General features: G+C 34.7%; 2 protein-coding genes and 1 pseudogene across 4 annotated transcripts; all 3 read left to right on the top strand.

The window, feature by feature from the left end:
* Window positions 1-212: 212 nt before the first annotated feature.
* Window positions 213-2,081, top strand: AT1G50220 (B3 domain protein; the record flags this gene model as incomplete). The annotated part of the gene is made up of 4 exons (NM_001333426.1): window positions 213-256; window positions 444-568; window positions 649-770; window positions 1,697-2,081. Exons 2-4 carry the CDS (start codon window positions 464-466, stop codon window positions 2,079-2,081), a joined length of 612 nt encoding a protein of 203 aa, NP_001319188.1. The 5' UTR covers window positions 213-256; window positions 444-463.
* Window positions 2,082-3,366: 1,285 nt separating this feature from the next.
* On the top strand, window positions 3,367-4,438 carry AT1G50210 (annotated as a pseudogene). The gene is made up of 4 exons: window positions 3,367-3,610; window positions 3,692-3,805; window positions 4,033-4,145; window positions 4,294-4,438.
* Window positions 4,439-6,469: 2,031 nt separating this feature from the next.
* ALATS (Alanyl-tRNA synthetase) lies at window positions 6,470-13,845 on the top strand. 2 transcript variants are annotated; one of them, NM_103905.4, is made up of 23 exons: window positions 6,470-7,022; window positions 7,288-7,526; window positions 7,832-7,972; window positions 8,325-8,471; window positions 8,679-8,831; window positions 9,222-9,351; window positions 9,603-9,699; window positions 9,858-9,978; window positions 10,294-10,353; window positions 10,452-10,502; window positions 10,572-10,667; window positions 10,793-10,894; window positions 11,041-11,163; window positions 11,536-11,679; window positions 11,767-11,838; window positions 11,929-12,004; window positions 12,086-12,228; window positions 12,313-12,421; window positions 12,509-12,696; window positions 12,796-12,885; window positions 12,994-13,176; window positions 13,272-13,451; window positions 13,539-13,835. In NM_103905.4, the coding sequence occupies exons 1-23, from the start codon at window positions 6,728-6,730 to the stop codon at window positions 13,608-13,610; spliced, it is 3,012 nt and encodes a 1,003-aa protein (NP_175439.2). In that variant the 5' UTR covers window positions 6,470-6,727; the 3' UTR covers window positions 13,611-13,835. The 2 variants fall into 2 exon arrangements, with proteins under 2 accessions (NP_175439.2, NP_001185186.2); NM_001198257.1 differs by having other exon boundaries at window positions 6,560-7,022; window positions 12,796-12,909; window positions 13,539-13,845.
* The last annotated feature ends 271 nt before the right edge of the window (window positions 13,846-14,116 follow it).

Raw genomic sequence — 14,116 nt, 5'->3', positions numbered from 1 at the left:
TGTAAACCCCCACCTCCAAGTAAAATTTTTAATTTGTTTCGGTTACTGTTTCTCTCAAAGATGTAACACCTAAATTGATTCAACAAGGGTTTTAATAGGTTTGATCCGATGTTTAATGTTTTTAAAGTCTCTGTTCGAGATTCTTCTTTTGGTGAGAAAGTGGCTACACTTTGGATTGATATAATAAAGATGAGCATATATAGCCTCCAAAATTTTGTAGGCATTTCAGAAATTTTTCGGATCATAGGAGGAACATGTATGTACCTTTTAAGTCTCATCATTAATAATTCTGTGTTTCATATTTTTACTGTGAAAATGAGAATGACTAACGATTTTATTTATCTGATTTTGGCATTAATTAACTTATTCAAATTGCTTTTCAGTTTTCATTGTGACATTAGTTCTTTATGATCTTATCATATGTTTTTTTTTTCTTTGTTCAGGACCAAACCATTACGTGATAATGAAGATAAAGCATTGGGACCGGTGGCTAGCATCTTTAAAAGACGACGATTACCTCAAGAATATTGAAGCTATCAAACTTTATCTAGCCGTCATGTCAATATATGTAAGTTCATTATATATAACTTGTCATAGAAATGGCGTAACAAAAGTTCCGGAAATCACTGTTTATTTGTTTGTTTGCAGGAGCCGGATTTGTTGGATGAATATATGATTGATGATGATTTCCATCCCATGATCTCTCGTCTCAAAAATGTAACTTTAGATGTAACCTCGGCTAGGTTTAAGGAACTATACATTACTGAGAGGTAAGAAATTCTCAGCTTATTATATTCTCGATTCGCTAGAACAATTCAGGATTTAACTTAGCCTCGAGTGAATATTAGGCAATCCGTTTGATTACCATCTGATTTCAGGATTTAACTTAGTCTCGAGTGAATAGCAGAGAAGACTTCTTCAATCGAACATTAGGCAATCCGTTTGACGAACATTAGATTATATGATTTTTGACTTTTTCGCTTGTAATTTGATTTACTAGTTCCTTATAATTAAGAAAACACTTATGGTGGCTTCTAAGGAATTAGTGTTATGTGTTTTAGCCAATTAGAACTAAAAACCATAATTTACATAAACTTTTAATGAAACTAAGAGATTTTGCATGGCCAGTAGTACAACTTCCAAGGATCTGGTGGTAGTTACCTCTTAAAAGAAACTTCTACTCTTTCTGCCATATGACTGCGAGATGTATCAATGTACTCAATGTTCTTCTCCGAAGTTAAGAAGTTAATGATTCGATGGATCCGATAGATTTACCCAAATCTTTTCCAAAATTATTGTAATCTTGTTTTTACCTTTTTTTTGTCAAGATTACATTTGTTTTAGGTACTCCAATATGTAAGTCCGAACTTTCATTTATATGAATATTAACATTTTAGCAAAAAATGTTAAGAAAATCTGAGCTTCATTTTGATGCCTTGAATCAATAACTTTCTTTCCAAGTTACAATGCCCTCTTGCCATTTTCCGTTTCGGGAGTATTAAGGAAATTATTAAACAATCTCCTTTTTTCCGATAAGAAAAATTTCTATTTTGTTAACGGAAGAATTGGAGTCCTTTTCTCTTGTATTTTCCTTTCTTCTTGGGTTAAGCCTCCTATAAATATGTTTACATCTAAGAACACGAAATATAAACAAATTTTCTTTCTACTTGCAAAAGATCTAGGGTTAAAATTTTAGCAAGATGAATTATGCTAGAGATGAACTAGACGGGGCTATGATCATATCAAAGACTCTAACAAAGAGTGACATTGTTGGTAATGTGGCATTACCAAAAGCGCAAGTGATGTCTGTCCTCACGAGGATGAATGGTGTCACAGATGAGGGTTTGGACAACGGTTTTGAAGTGCAAGTCCACGACATAATGGAAGACGATCTGTACACAGTTACCCTGAAAAGAATTGACGACATGAAGTATTATTTCGGGACTGGTTGGAGTACTATGAAGCATTCATTAGATCTCGTAGAAGGCGATGTTCAGAAGCTCTATTGGGATCAGTTTGAAAACAAATTCATTGTTCTCAATTTTCAGCATAAGACTATGGGAATAATGATTCCTGTGTAGCTTGCTTACATCTATCTTCCTATATTTAGTTGCTTTAATTACTTATGTTTTCGTTTTCATATTTTAATTAAGTGTTGGTTTTTTGTTTGACCTAATTTTTATGTTGTAGTTGTTAAATCTAATTTAATTGAAATATCTTGAATTTCAAGAGAGCAAGCTGCATAGCTGTTTCTTTTGTTATATTTCTTGTCATCTCTTATAATTACAAAAAAAAAAAAGTAACATTGAATCGAGTAAAATATATCACAATCTCAAAAACATTGAATCGAGTAAAATATACACTGAATCTCAAAAATATATAGGATTGAAACCTTTTTCTTCTTAGATCACACAATACGAGTAATCATGAAAGCACCAACGTTAGTGTGAGAGGGAAATAAGTTTTGACTGATCGAGTTGTTGGTTCTACACATGTGACTTGTGTAGGGAATTACGGTAATTCAATTACCAGAATTTTTTCATTGGTAGAAAGCTTTTGATGCGTTGGTGTGTTGAATATGGCGTTTTGATAGAAATAGAACTTTATTTCCTCTCTTTCTTCTCTCTCAGGTTTATACTTATTGGTTCAGATAGACCAGAGGAAAGGTTTTGCTTAACACACAAGAAAACCTATGTCAGAGAATTCCAAGCATCTTTCTCCCCCAGATATCATGCACAATGAGGCATATATTCCTTTTCAAGAGCCGCAACTCCTCTCCAAGCTGTACATGTTCGTCCCGCAAGTTGAGTATTCTCTGATTCTCATCATTGTAGCTGAGATTCAGAAAATCTCTTACCAAACATGTCTCCGTCTACAGTCTTGAGAAACATATCCCAAGCAAACCTATCGAAAATGACACCTTACTTTTTGGTGATGGAAAATCTGTTTGGCGAAAATATAAATCATTCATCAACTTGGACGTTATCTTCACGGAACTTCCTGCTTAACTCGGAGCTTGAATTATTCATCCATTCAAATCGTTGCATGTTTTATTGTATCAATTGATGGTGTTTTTTAAAGTTCTTTTTAATTTGTTTGATGAGAACATAACAGATTATTTGTTTAGTTTATATAGAGGTGAGTATTTAGAATTCTTTTTCTTTTAGGATTAATAATTAATTGTAAAATTAATTCTTTATTGTATTTTATATAATAAAATGGTATATTTTTTAAATCCATTATTCATATTCTAGTTTAAGTGTTCGGTTTTTTCTTTCTATTACCCTAATTTCTGTTGTAGTTTTTATTTAATTGGAATACCTTGAATTTCAAGAAAGCATGCATAGAATGTTTTTGTTTTTTTTTGCTTGTGTCGTCTCTTACTATTGCAACATATGCAATTAGCATGTTCTTACTTCCATTGCTACTAACTCCATTTGAAACATATGATTTGATGTTCTCATATACTCTTTGCCACTCGTTCCATGTACTTATCATTGCCAGAAATCCTCCAAGAACTGTTATAGCTAGAGGTAAACCTCCACACCTTACAATTATCTGCTTCCCAATCTCCTCCATTTTCTTAACCAACATTGGCTCTGCATATCAGGTGAATAAGTGTGTCAAGTATGATAGTATATATGCTGCAGAAAGATTAGAGCCTAATGATTACCTATATTTTCTCTTCCAGATAATGAAATTTTCTCCAACAGCTCCCAACTCTCTTCACATGTTAGCTTCAATTGTTGCTCATGAAGCACACCCCTGGGATCAGCATATAAAGCGACCAATGCTGCATATTGAGGTTAGCTTCTCTTTTGTTCTCAAGTTTGTCACCATTGTAAATGAGCAGCTGGAAAAGAAACAACTCTTAAGGGATATGCGGTACGCAGTTGCTGCAACTAGGGAGTTACTTCCGTCGTTGATGAACGACTACTAGTTTTCTGTGTCCAAATACTTTTCTGAATCAGTTCATCCGAGATCTTTTTTCCTTCTGTAAAAATAATAATATTTTTTCTTCTTTTTTTGCAGATTTCTTCTTATATCACAAGTATTCTCTATGGCTAGTCTCTTATTATATGCATCTATTTTGTCTACTGAAGACATAACTTGCAACATTTCTTGGAGTTTTTGGTCTTGATCAAGTATGTTTTTTCTGCCTCTCTGTGATTGAAACTGTGTTCTTTGAAAACTGGACTCAGATTGATTTTAGATGTGAATGACTCTAATCGAATTAGTACTGGTTCTTGTTGATGTATCTGACTTTCATTTTTAACTTTTTATTTCTTACAGGTTCATCCAGTTATCATCTGTAGCTGGATATGTGAAGTGTCTTCTTGCGAACTTATGTCTTAACTTTGAAATACTTTGAATAACGATGATAATTTGGAGTAATGATGGTAATTTGATCAAATTGTGTTTGGCTTTTTGGTGTGTCCATTTGCAGAGATATATTGCTTTTTAATAACGAGAAAAATGTTATTTAATACCCTAATTTTCAAATTATAACCGTTTTATACGTCAACTTTATATATGGTCATTTTAAACATGATGTTATCGTTGACCACCATTTAAACCATGAATATTTCGTTGACCAGGCCAAAAAAAATAGTCGTTAACGGATTATTCAACTCCCGTTAACACCTCCGTTAACCATTCTAAACGATGTCGTTTTCGTTACTATAAATCATGTTTTACCCTTTTATAAGCTTTTAAAATCCCTTGTAAATCATTCCAATGCCACTTACTTATGCTTAAAAAAACATTGTAAACCATGCTAGCCCTTTTTAAAAATCCTTGTAAATCATTTTATGCCACTTACTTATGCTTTAAAAACGATGATAAATCATGTTTTACCTTTTTATAAGCTTTTAAAATCCCTTGTAAATCATTCAATGCCACTTACTTATGCTTTAAAAACGATTGTAAATCATGTTTTACCCTTTTATAAGCTTTTAAAATCCCTTGTAAATCATTCAATGCCACTTACTTATGCTTTAAAAACGATTGTAAATCATGTTTTACCCTTTTATAAGCTTTTAAAATCCCTTGTAAATCATTCAATGCCACTTACTTATGCTTAAAAAACGATTGTAAACCATGCTAACCTTTTTTAAATCCCTTGTAAATCATTTTATGCCACTTACTTATGCTTTAAAACGATTGTAAATCATGTTTTACCCTTTTATAAGTTTTCAAAATCCCTTGTAAATCATTCAATGCCACTTACTTATGCTTAAAAAACGATTGTAAATCTTGTAAAACTATTGTAAAAAGTTTTAAAATGATTTACAAAGGTTTAAAAAGGGGTTTTAAAGTATTTACCTATGTTTTTAAAGACTTTATAAAGATTTTAAGAGGTTTTAAAATGATTTACAAGGGTTTTTAGCAATTACCAAAGATTTTAAAAAACTTTACAAGGTTTTTTAAAAGAGTTTTTAAAAAATTTACAAGGATTTTTAAAAGCATTTTTTTTGCTGGGAAACAAAATTTACGAGAAAAAATTTTGGCGGGAAATTTATTTTTGGCGGGATTTTTTTTTTTTTGGCGGGAAAAAAAGGTTTGGAGGTGTTCTTCAATGAATAGGGGTGCTTGATGAGGCTTGTATTAAATGGTAGAAGTCCATGGAGAAATCGAAGTGTTCAAAATCGGAGGTGTTCTTCAATGGAAGCTTTACTATGGAAATGTTTTGTTTCGTTAAAGATGAAGAAGAAGAACTTTAAGCGTATATAAGTATCTGTGTTTGTATAGAATGACAGAGAAATCTTTGCAGGTAGAGTGGTCAAATGACCTTTGATTTTTCTCAAATGATAGGGGTTCGAATCCCAGGTCTGTCATTTCTTTTTAAAGAAAAACGAAAACGACGTCGTTTAGAATGGTTAATGGAGGTGTTAACGGGAGTTGAATAATCCGTTAACGACTAATTTTTTTGGCCTGGTCAATAAAATATTCATGGTTTAAATGGTGATCAACGATAACTTCATGTTTAAAATGACCATATATAAAGTTAACGTATAAAACTGTCATAATTTGAAAGTTGAGGTATTAAATAACATTTTTCCCTTTTAATAACTGTAACCAATATGTAACAGAAATCCATCCAACCCAATTTGATCAATAGCGTAAAAACTCATTATTGTTATAAAATTTTAGGTAGTTTACATCAAAATAATATCATTCATTTTTTATACTATAAAAATAGTATTTAGATTAATATTTAACAAGAATAAGAATAATTTTTATATATAGATCATATCAATCCACATAATAAAAAGAGAAAAACTCAAATATGAAAAAAATTCAAGTAACAAAAATATATTAGAATTACATTTGGTTGATTGGAAAAAAAAAAATTACGTGTAAAACTATAGTATTATCTGAGAAACGAATACAAAAATTTGCAACAGTAGCAGCAAAACAAATTCAAAACTTGCGGCAACGACAACAGCAACAACAACAACGAAACAAACAATAACATGCGAGGCAGTCTCACGGCTAGTGGCAGCAAACCCAACAGTTTATCTAAACGAGAACCAAAATTTACTCTCGTTTTTTTTTTAATGTTATCCTTTGATGAACAAAATGTATTTTCCAAATTTTACTTTTTTTATTTTTTAAGTATTATCCCTTAAAATAATATATCTTGCGGAAAAGGAATCGGATTAAATAAATTTTAACGGTAGAAAATAGGATAGGAGGAGAGAGAGAAGGTCTTTTATTGGTTTGAATGAGATTAGTGAAGGCAGCTTCTCTTCTGATTTCTTCAACCAAACCTCCGTCTAGGGTTTTTTACTCTTCCCATCTCCGCCGCCCTTTTTTCTCTCACTTCCGTTTTTCTTCCTCTTCGTCGACGTCTTCCTCCGTCGCAGTCATGCCGGGTTCCGAACCATCGGAGACTCAGTGGCCAGCAAAGAGAGTCCGGGATACTTATGTCGATTTCTTCAGAGGCAAAGGCCACAAGTTCTGGCCATCAAGCCCCGTTGTTCCTCATAATGATCCTACTCTTCTCTTCGCTAACGCTGGTACGATAACTTCGATTCCTCATATCTGTTTTTGCCGATAAGATTGGGAATTTGTCCAAGTTGATCTATGGAATTCAGATTCTATAGAGTTGACTTATTCTGTCTTCTTTTGTCTTTGAAGCTTTGGGACTTATTCAAATTTCTCAATTTCAGTTTTGGTCGAAATTTTCTGATATTGATACTGAGCTATGTAAATTAAGTTCTCTTGATATGTCTGGCGAAAAATAGAATTATTAATGACATTGAAACTTCTCTGTTTTTCAAGGAATGAACCAGTATAAGCCAATATTTTTGGGTACGGCCGATCCAAATACTGAGCTTAGCAAGCTATCTCGGGCATGTAACACCCAAAAGTGTATTCGTGCTGGTGGAAAGCATAATGATTTGGATGATGTCGGCAAAGATACGTACCATCACACCTTCTTTGAAATGCTTGGTAACTGGTCCTTTGGAGATTATTTCAAGAAGGAAGCTATCGAATGGGCTTGGGAGCTCTTAACCAAGGTAATTAAATACCTGGGAAATTTGTCTCTGTTTACTTGATTTAAGAAAAATATACATGGTATTATTCAGTAAACTATTGTCTCCCTCCCTTGGGACGGTATGTCTCAATTTTGTTAAGTGATTCTTCTCTTTTCATTTGGTTGTACATTTCAGTTTTGTAAAGTGATTCTTCTCTTTTCATTTGGTTGTACATTTCAGTTAGATACCTTGTGACAGTATTTCATAATTTTGTAAAGTTACTATTCTCTTTTCGTTGAGGTTGTTTATTTCATTGAGGTTGATACCTCCCTGTTTTCATGCCTCAGGTCTATGGGCTACCGACTGATCGAATCTACGCTACATATTTTGGCGGTGATGAGAAAGCTGGCCTTCAACCTGATAATGAGGCTAGGGATATATGGTTGAAGGTTCTTCCATCTGGACGTGTGCTGCCATTTGGTTGCAAAGTATGTATTGATTATTTAAGATAATAACTTTTAATCTGTTACCTAATTTTTTTGAATCCACTACTCATTGATTTCCTCTCTCCTGAGGTTACTTCACAAGTACTTCAGCTAAGTTGCCTTTGTATTGTCACCATTGTTTCTTGTATATATTGACACATCTGTTTGTCAATGCTAACGACAACCAACTGTAAGCTTGAATGCATTTTGGCTAGGAATACGCTATCATGTTTGGTAGTTGGCAGGCTTTAAAAACCATTGTTTATGATTTACAGTCAAAATCTTGTACAAAATGTAAAACTTAAGGGTTTTTAAATGCTGTTTTTCTTTCATTTAACTTTTGATTAAACTGCAGGACAATTTCTGGGAAATGGGCGACACAGGTCCGTGTGGACCTTGTACTGAAATACATTATGATCGCATTGGTAACCGTGATGCTGCATCCTTAGTTAACAATGACGATCCAACATGTTTAGAAATATGGAATCTTGTCTTTATTCAGGTACAAACCCTCTCTGTCCCAATTGTTATTTAGTTCCATTTTACTAATCTTTATCTCAATATCACAATTGTTTTAATGATTTTGTAGATTGTGTTACTGAAAACTCTATATTGTGCAGTTAGCTAGATTGTTATTGCTCCTTTAGCTGTGCTATCATATTCCCAATTGTTTCCTCTGACTGGGATGTTACTTATGTCTTCAAAATAGTTCAACCGAGAAAGTGATGGCTCGCTAAAACCTCTGCCTGCTAAGCATGTTGATACCGGGATGGGCTTCGAGAGGTTGACTTCTGTTCTTCAAAACAAAATGAGCAACTATGATACAGATGTGTTCATGCCTATCTTTGATGACATCCAAAAGGTAATTTGTGAAAACTTCTGTTGATGGTTTCATGACAGCTGTTTAATGATGGTTTCATTGAGTTATTTTTGTTTGGCCTCCTCTTAGGGACGCATTTGTCACCTTAATTAGTACTATCATCATTTTAGTTCATCAATTTTGAAGTGGATCATGGGTTCTATGCTTTACGTCGAGACTCCGTCAATTGTTTTTGAATATTTCTGGTTTATTGAATTTGGATTTCATGATAAAGGCATTCTACTATGGGTATCCTGGAGATTATTCGTTGTTAGCTGTGTCACTTTTCATGTATTTTTCTTAGTGAGAGGATTGAAAAAATCTTCAAATTGCTCTGTTTACCCTAGTTGTTGCGAATCTTAAGTTTAGGTGTTGATGCTTTCACTTTTTTAGGCAACGGGAGCTAGGCCATATTCTGGAAAAGTTGGTCCGGAAGATGTTGACAGAGTTGACATGGCATATAGAGTGGTTGCTGATCATATTAGAACCCTATCATTTGCAATTGCGGATGGCTCTCGTCCTGGTATATACTTGGTTTCTTGTCTCAATCACAATTGTGGTGGTTACAGAAAATACAATCGTCTTAGTATTCAATCATTTATTTGAGTTCATACTTATATGTTCTCAGAAAAAGTGTTTTTGGTTCATTTATTCTAAGTTGGGCATGATGAGTTTGTCAATTTTCTTCCTCAGACAATCTGTTATGTTATACAAATAGAGGTTTGTTATTTCTTGTAGTCTAACAAGTACCAATTAATATACTATCTCTTGCAGGTAATGAGGGCCGTGAGTATGTTCTGCGGCGTATTCTTCGTCGAGCGGTTCGCTATGGAAAGGAGATCCTAAAAGCTGAAGAAGGATTTTTCAACGGGTAGGAAATTATGTTTGATTTTCGTTGCATGTTTTGTTTGAATATTGTTTCAAATATTGTTTCGTTGTAGCTGGAACGTTTATTTCTGTCTTGTATCTTTATAAATGAGCATATTTTTTTGACACATGTTTTATCTCGGGCTTTCATATTACCTGTAGGCTTGTAAGTTCTGTCATTCGGGTGATGGGCGATGTCTTTACAGAGTTGAAGGAACATGAGAAAAAGATCACAGATATAATTAAAGAAGAGGAAGCAAGCTTTTGCAAGACCTTGGCAAAGGTAAGGGCTGGATTTAATTTCCGTCAAAGCTTTGAACCTCTTATCTTATTTTGTTTTGGGTTCTTCTGGCTCGTCGCACTGAAGTAAAAGAGACAGTTCACAGCTTCAATCAGTGGCATGTGATATTTCTGTATAGATTGTTTCCAATTTCATCATTGTTCAGTTTTAATGATGGTTAGACATAATTATAGTATTTTCTATAGGGAATCTTTTTTCTGAAAGATGAATTGGCTTTACCTGGTCGTTCCTCCCTTTTTTATGTGAATAGGTGGTGAGTATAAGAACAGTTAGACTGATTATAAATTTTCACGGCAGGGAATTGAGAAATTTCGGAAAGCTGGACAGGCGGTTCAGGGGAATACACTGAGTGGAGATGTACGTATCGAATCATTTTTGTGATGTATGTTAGGCGTTGCAGTATTTTCATCTGGGATGTTTGAATTCTATCTCAACATGTTGTCTTCTCTTTGCAGGATGCTTTTATCTTATGGGATACATATGGTTTCCCGTTAGATTTAACTCAGGTACGTAAGTCATTTATACTTATTTCTGAATGTTCGTGTTATTTTCTAACTTTTATTCTCGGGGTTCAGTTGATGGCTGAAGAAAGAGGGTTACTGGTTGATGTTGATGGTTTCAACAAAGCCATGGAAGAGGCGAGGGAAAGATCGAGAAGTGCCCAGAATAAGGTGTTTCAACTTTCCTCTTGTTTACTTTCTTAAAGAGCGTTTAATGCCAAACTTACGTGTGACTATGAACGAAGTTTGCAATCACATCATCTATTAACCAATCTTTTAATGTCATTTTTTTATAGCAAGCTGGTGGTGCCATTGTTATGGATGCTGATGCTACATCAACATTGCACAAGGCTGGTGTTTCAGCAACAGATGATTCTTTTAAATACATTTGGTTCCAGGTTTGTCCTTTTATTCCAGAAAACTTGCATGTTGCACCTGAAATGTTCTTATGTTGGCGTAGAAATGAAGAAGTTAGGGCATATAATAGTAAATGGATTTTGCTTTAAAGAAACCTTTATTGGTACTCTGCCACATATCGCTGCAGGACCACGAGAGTGAACTAAAGGCAATCTATACTGGCTCTACTTTCCTAGAAAGTTCAGCTGCTAGTGATAACGTGGGACTAGTATTGGGGTCTACAAGCTTCTATGCTGAGCAGGGTGGTCAGGTAATCCATTTTATTTGATATGTATTTTAGTTTGCTAATTGTTTTTCATTTCTGATCATATGACTGGTGGCATGAAATTGCAGTCTTCAGTATGTTCATCTTGGATTTGTATATATATACAAATGTAGACATGGCAGTAACACCATGAACACAATCATATCAGAACTGCATTGTTTGAATTTATGTATCGGCTGGCAAATACCATGATATAGTTATTGTTGGTTTTGCATACTAATTTCTGAAGTTGTCGTTGACAGTCACATAAATATTTTTAGATTTCATATCCATGAACAAGGTTAAGCTTTTGATTCACTTCCAATCATCTATATGTATATAAACTCTGTGCCTCTAACATTTTTTCTCTGGCAATAGATTTTTGACACTGGACTTATAGAAGGCTCGTTTGGGACATTCAATGTATGCAATGTACAAATATTTGGGGGCTTTGTTCTTCACATTGGTTATCTCTCTAAAGAAACTGGAGAGGTATCTGTGGGTGATAAAGTGATTTGCAAGGTAACTCTCTGCATCAAACAGTGTTTGTCTCATTCACCATATTTGGTACTATCCAATTTGTTTCCACCTTCGTTTTCATGCGTATAGGTTGACTATGAGAGGCGTAAACTCATCGCTCCTAATCATACTTGCACACATATGTTGAATTATGCCCTGAAGGTATCCCTTTTCTATAATTTAAGTAACCTAAACTGTGATTTTCTAATTTTTTCTATTGGATCTGAAAATATTCATGTCCCATGAATTCAGGAAGTGCTCGGGGATCATATTGATCAGAAGGGATCAATTGTTCTTCCTGAAAAACTGCGATTTGATTTTTCTCATGGTACATTTTTGAATAAAGTCATTTTTATTTTGATGTGGATGGTCATCTTAATTGTCTGATGGGTTCCATAATTTCGAGTAGGCAAGCCGGTTGATCCTGAAGATTTGAGAAGGATCGAATCCATAGTGAATAAACAGATCAAGGATGAATTAGATGTGTTTTCCAAGGAAGCTGTGCTTTCTGAAGCCAAGCGCATCAAAGGTCTAAGAGCAGTGTTTGGAGAAGTAAGCTGTCCATCAGTTCTGTAGCTATACCTTTTTAGTTTGGTTTCTAAGAATTGTTAAAGCGTTCTCTCTTACTCTTTTTAGGTCTACCCCGATCCCGTCAGAGTGGTGTCAATTGGGAGGAAGGTTGAGGATCTCTTGGCTGATCCTGAAAACAATGAATGGTCATTGCTTTCTTCCGAGTTTTGTGGAGGTCTGTTTCCATTGGCATTAGCTATTGGGACCAAGATATTACGTTCTGAATAGAATGTTGAGTATAGGGTTATTTTGACAATTCCAGGAACCCACATAACAAACACCCGCGAAGCCAAAGCATTTGCTCTTCTATCGGAGGAGGGAATTGCTAAAGGTATTCGTAGGGTAACTGCTGTGACTACTGAATGTGCTTTTGATGCATTGAATGCGGCGTCCTTACTTGAAAGAGAAGTAGAGGATGCCTCCAGAGCGGAGGGAAGTGCATTGGAAAAGGTTTTCTCCCTCTCTTTGTCAAACTATTGACAAAATGAAGACGATGTCGTTACTTGGATTCACGTAAAACTTATTGTGTTTGTATTTGCACATTCACAGAAAGTTTCTGCTTTGAAAAGCCGAGTAGATGCAGCAATTATCCCAGCAGCTAAAAAGGCAGATATTAGGACTAAGATTGCTTCGCTTCAGGTTATAAGCTCTTTCAGCCTTACAGTCAGCAGCTTTGTCTAGATTTCCCTGTAATTTTGTAATCAAAGCAATTCTGAAGTGGCAATTATTGTTTTCCTAACTTCGCAGAATGAAGTAAGAAAAGCTCAGAAGAAAATAGCGGAACAAAACCTGAAAAAATCTGTCAAATTAGCAACAGAGGCAGCTGAGTCCGCAGCATCAGATGGGAAGACTTTCTGCATAATCCAGCTGGATGTGGGTCTTGATGCAGCAGCTGTGCGAGAGGCCGTTTCAAAAGTCATGGAAAAGAAGGTAATCCGTATTTTCTTACATCATCACTTGTACCATAACCTGTTCATAGATAGCAAGAAAGTTAAATTAACGTTTCCGTTTGATTAACCTTGCAGGGTATGTCGATAATGGTGTTCAGCACAGATGAAAGCACAAACAAGGCGGTTGTGTGTGCAGGAGTGCCAGAAAAATCAGACCAGTTTAAGCCGTTAGACGTCACTGAATGGTTGACAACTGCATTGGGTCCTCTAAAAGGAAGGTGCGGGAAAGGGAAAGGTGGTCTTGCATCAGGGCAGGTATGAGTCCTATTCTCTTTAGTCTACAATGTGATAGTATCATCTACAAAGAGATGTTAAATCTTCAACATGTTGTTTTGGTTTTAGGGAACGGATGCTTCTCAAGTGCAGGCGGCTTTGGATATGGCTTCATCATTTGCATCAATGAAGCTCAACTGATTTGGTCGGGAGGTTACATAATCTGTGAGGTCAGAATAACCTCTACTTAATTTGCTTTCATTGTACACCGTTTTACACATGTTTTAAGAATCTGTTAAATTTCTCTGTTCTTGTGATGGAATTTGTGGTATCACACTCTTTTAGTCAAAGTTACCAATGGCTGTTATAATCCCTTGTGAAATGATCCTTTCCCGTTTGCGTTGAAATGGTTATTTAAAAAAAAAAAATAGGATTTGGTATGGACTGGTCGGCTTTAGTTACCAAAAGCATAAAACTGAATTGATTTACCTAAGTTCCTTTAAATTTGTTTTGGATTGACTGAAAATGAATTGCACATTTCTGAAAACAGTGATATATATGTTACTAGTAGATAAAAAACTAAATCCTAAAATCCTAGACTAAAATATAGAGAAATAATTTCAAAAGACAAAAACGTTTCAATTCAATAACTCATAAGAAAATAACGAAAAAGTGTAATTGGGACAGCAATAGTAACTCAAGTTGGC

Source organism: Arabidopsis thaliana, assembly GCF_000001735.4.
Source record: "Arabidopsis thaliana chromosome 1 sequence".
Taxonomy (NCBI): Eukaryota; Viridiplantae; Streptophyta; class Magnoliopsida; order Brassicales; family Brassicaceae; genus Arabidopsis; species Arabidopsis thaliana.
This window is presented reverse-complemented; position numbering and strand designations above follow the sequence as displayed.

Coding starts and splice junctions, on each gene's coding strand:
- ALATS (NM_001198257.1), top strand. CDS start 6,728: ATGAGATTAGTGAAGGCAGCTTCTCTTCTGATTTCTTCAACCAAACCT. Junction 10,503..10,571: donor TCCCGTTAGATTTAACTCAG/GTACGTAAGTCA, acceptor CTCGGGGTTCAG/TTGATGGCTGAAGAAAGAGG. Junction 11,164..11,535: donor ATGCTGAGCAGGGTGGTCAG/GTAATCCATTTT, acceptor CTCTGGCAATAG/ATTTTTGACACTGGACTTAT.